The sequence below is a fragment of the Triticum aestivum genome, chromosome 2A (genome assembly GCF_018294505.1).
Source record: "Triticum aestivum cultivar Chinese Spring chromosome 2A, IWGSC CS RefSeq v2.1, whole genome shotgun sequence".
Classification (NCBI taxonomy): domain Eukaryota; kingdom Viridiplantae; phylum Streptophyta; class Magnoliopsida; order Poales; family Poaceae; genus Triticum; species Triticum aestivum.
In genome coordinates this window covers 322,282,732-322,287,180 of record NC_057797.1, presented here as the reverse complement: position 1 = coordinate 322,287,180, position 4,449 = coordinate 322,282,732, and the positions used below count along the sequence as shown (strand labels likewise).

At 47.6% G+C, this 4,449-nt stretch overlaps 1 protein-coding gene across 1 annotated transcript in view; it reads left to right on the top strand.

Moving 5' to 3' along the window:
• Positions 1 to 3,647, top strand: part of LOC123188612 (uncharacterized) — a 14,876-nt gene extending 11,229 nt beyond the window's left edge. The window contains exons 5-6 of the mRNA XM_044600777.1: positions 2,698 to 2,779; positions 2,904 to 3,647. Coding sequence (XP_044456712.1) covers positions 2,698 to 2,779; positions 2,904 to 3,343 — 522 coding nt within the window. The 3' untranslated portion in view covers positions 3,344 to 3,647. The remainder of the gene's footprint in view (positions 1 to 2,697; positions 2,780 to 2,903) is intronic.
• Positions 3,648 to 4,449: the final 802 nt, after the last annotated feature.

Below are 4,449 nucleotides of genomic sequence, written 5' to 3'. Positions count from 1 at the left end.
TACATGTGTGTATATATATACTGGCCCTTAGCCCGCTAGGAAATAGAAGTTGCATATTTCCTAACATGGTATTAGAGCCCTAGGTTAATTTTTTACTCGTGCTCAGGTCCACGCGTGGCCGCCGTCATCTTTCCGGCCGCTGCTGCTCCTTCTTCCTCCGTCGCCACTGTACCTCGGACTGCTGCTGCCCCACCCCACCATCTCCAATCCACGCAGCTGCTTGATCTCATTCCGTTGTTCCTGCCCTCCGCCACCCACTCGCGCCTCTGCCCGCCGCCTGCCCTCTGCAGCCCTCCTGGCCGCTGCCCCCTTGGCTGCCTGCTTGCCACCCGATCCTCTGCCTCGCCGCCTCTGCTCCATGCCGGCTCACTCCGCTCCGCCACCCGAACTCTGCCTTGCCCGCTGGCTTGCTTTGCCTACCCCGTGCCCGTCGGCTCGCCTGTCCGAGTTTCGACGCTGTGCCGCCTCCTGGTTCAGCGCCCAGCCGGCCCTATGGTTTGATCCCATTGAATCGAGTTGCTGGCCTCACCCGTGAACTAGATCGGTAAAAAAAGGTACAATGTCTTCGTCATCGGGCTATGTCGCAATCCCTCATCGCCCGGTGATTTTTGATGATACTAACTACACCGAGTTCTTTGCCTTTATGCGCATTCATATGTGTGGCCTTCGTCTATGGAGCGTTCTTTCTAGCAAGATTCTCTGTCCGCAGCGCTTTGTCCCTCTTGTGGCTCCTACTCCACCGACGCCACCAGTTCTTGCCTCGGATGCTTCCTAGGCTGATAGGGATGCTGCCAAGGTTGCTGATGATGTTGCGGTTACTGCTTATGAGCAACAAGCCTTGAACTACCAGGTGGCCCTTGACATGTATCGTGATGAGCTCTGTCTACACTCAGTGGTTTGATGATGATGCTCGTGCTGCGGTTGTTCTCAGTGCCAGTGTCCTATCTCAGTTTGCCTCTGAATTTATGGGCTCACTATTGTCTTTGAGGTAATGTGGACCCATTTTTGACACTGCTATCAGTCATTTGGTGATGCTCGTCAGCAAGGTGACTCCACTGTTGATGATTTCTACGCAGAGAGTTCTGCTATTTGGCGCCAGCTTGTCACTCTCCGTACTGCCGGTTGTGGTACCTGCCAGTGTTGAGTGTTATCAGGCTGTGCGGTCAGACTTGAAGTTTCAGCGCGTCTATGAGTTCTTAAGCCTCAGTACAGTCAACTTTTAGCTCGTGGTCATGTTTCTCTTATGGAGGCGCTTTCAGAGTGGTGCTGAGGAGACTTGCCTACGTGGTGCTGGTTTACTTGAGGTTCCCTCTGTGCTCACTGCACGCGATTCAGCTACGCGTTTGCTGCACCTGCTCTGGTGCTCCGCCGCCCCTACCCACTCCTGGTGGTGAGGGTCGCTCTCGTACTCACTGCAGCTACTGCAACAAGGATGGTCACCCTGAGTCTGATTGCTTCACGAAGAAGCGGCACATGCGCAACAAGGGGTGCACATGTTCTTATGGGACTCGTGCTTCTACTTCGAAATCCTCAACCATTGCCTTGACCGAGCAGGATATTGTGAGACTTAAACGTCTGCTTGCTGCTTCAGGTTCTTCGATGGGTGCTGCAGGTTCTTTGACTAATGCTTCTGGCACTGAGTAGTCTATCATTCCTATTAAGCAGGATGTCACATACACCCCCACTCAAGGAACCAACGTTCTCGTCGGCTCAGTAGGAACCTTCCTCTTGGCACACGTCAATCCGTCCAGTGCCGGCACATGTGCCATGACGGGCCACACACGCCATGCACCACATGCCCGCGCCCTAGAGCCACACACGGCCGTGTGACCACAAGGGTTGGCTCTGATATCATTTGGTAGCGACCCGGCCACAACCACCAGTTCCCAGCCGTTACGCCTGGCGTGATCTAGATTGCCCCCCACAGACCAAAACTAATGTTTCATGCGTACCCAGGAAGAATTTCCTGGTCGGTCATCCATTCTCAAATTACCCCTAGGTCAAGCACGCTGCACCTTGTTAACATCAGTAGTTATATTTCCTATTAAGGCAGGATATCGCTCACCACTTCTGTGTCAACCTAGATCCAGCTTTTCCCTTTCTCAAGGATCAACATTTTGTTATGCTGTCTGTTTCACTGAATTGCCTGCAGCCATAACGCAGTACTCATCTAGTGCTGTTGGTACTAATATTTGAATTATTTTCATATTAAGCCATTTTTGTGATATGCTAGGTGCTAGCCTGACTTTGGTTGATGTTGTACTAATGATATCTTTTGTAACTGAACTGTTTGGACAATTACAATTTCTTCCGAGTATTCTAGGTCTTCGGCAGTTTGTTTCAGACCTTCTCTAAAGAAAAAAGACCGGCTTATATTTCACACTGTTTTTCCTGGCAATGTTGTGTGGCATGCTTGCAAAGAATGCTCTTCTTTCTGAAAGTAGTTGACTAGAGCAACTGATGTGAGCGAAAGCAAACCCACACAGTAACAACCTTTCAACCTTATTGTTAGTTAGCTTGCTGCTTAATCACACTTGGGATCTCAGCCCAGAGAATTAGGTGCCTCATTGTTTGACATGCTTGCATGGCCAGCCTTAATATTGAGGCATACAGTACATGGAATTTTTTCACTGGTGTGCTATGTAAGAGCATATACTCTGATTCGACTTGATAGCCCTGTGCAACTTACATTTGCAGGGAATTCCTTATCCATCTTTGCCTAAGAAGGAAAAACCGAGGCGTGTGGAATTGTACTTCTCGAGTTGGCGTATTAGACCTGGTAATTCTTTTTCTTACTGCCAGTATTCCCTTCGATTGGATTTGTTCTGAACATTCCAGGTATAGCTATCCAATTGTTTGGACCTTTTTGACACTCGGTTCCTTTTCTCTGTGCAAAACTGCAGTTCAATCGCCCAAAAAAGATGGCCAGCAACCCATGGCATGTGAAGTAACTCTGTTTCACTACGAGGATATGGGCATACCCAAGGATGTTGCTAAAGTTGGTGTCCGCCACGGCATGTGGGGTGCTGTTAAAAAGCTGCAGTCCGGCTTTAGAGCATATCAGCTAATGAGAAAATCAGAAAACATCCTGTCACGCAGTGCCATCATGGCTCGGGTGACCACCAAGACATGCATTGCTGGTTCAGATGGCTCCTTGGATCAAGGGCCCTTCAGCACAGAACAAGCCAGTACAGAGGACGACAACTCCAGGGCAGTCCAACATGGTTTCGACTGGAAGTGGGTGGTGGTCGGTGGCGCGGTGGCTGCCGCTTGCGTGCTTAACACTGGAATTGTAGGGAAGGCCCTCTTACTTGGAGTTGCAAGAAGGCAGGCAAAGAAGTGATGAGCATCTACCAGCATCCACAAAGTGAGCTTCACGACCATCAGGGCCTGTCTCTGTCTAGAAAGTCGCAATCGAGACCGAGGATAAAGGAGTGAAATCCATACCATACTACAGGATGCAGATAATTCGGGTGCCTAATTTTGGATTGTGCCTTTTAAGCAGTATATTGCAAATGTGTCTTGCTATAACCGATTATGTGGTATCAGGAATCGTTAGATGACGATGTATCTGAAGATGTGAGTTCTGTTAACAACATTTGCTAACTTCCAAGTTCCAAGAGTGCACTTTTCAGCTTTGTACGTTCCATTGGGTTTTTCCTGATGTTTGCTGATGATTACCTCGTGCGGTGCTGAATTGAAGTGCACATTGACTGCGGAAGAACCTGTATGAAGCTAGATCCTTTTGGCAAGTGCGAACTTTCACTTGTGTTCATGCCATCATTTTGTGGCTGGCCACTGGCGCAAAAAGGATCCCCAATAGCGGGAGATAAAAGATTCGACGTGAAATATTACACTTTGGGCATCACATCAACATAGTTTTTTCAAGCAAGATGATTATAAATTTTTCAAGCGAGATGATTAGGAGGATAGTGGTCAACTCATGAAGGTTTAGCTAAATTTGACACTAATGCTTGCATTTTGTTGGATTTATTTCAGGTCTTCCCACTTCAAAGGAGATGTTTCCGTCGAATGCGAAGGCGTTTGTAGTGACTTCATCAATCTTAAGATGATGTGCTGACCTAGTCTTTTGGAGATGTTTATAGGGTAAAGTGTGTGCATTGGGTTCATAAAGATAAGTGTATGTGCATACATATGAGCGTCAGACCAAACTTGTCTCAGGCTTACCGACTAATCATAGTGGGTGTGGGTCCCATCAGTGCCACATCCCATCATCTGCCTCAATTCCTATGCGCACTTAACGCCGTACTACCTTCGTCCTTGTTTATTAGTCTCCTTTGTAATTGATGCTAAATTTTGATCAAAAATTGAACTAACAAAATGTTAGTGTATGTCAAGTTGTCAACAAAAAATATATCATTGGATTCATATTTAAACATAGTTTTCAAAGATATAATTTTTGATGACATGCGTGAACATTTTGTTAGT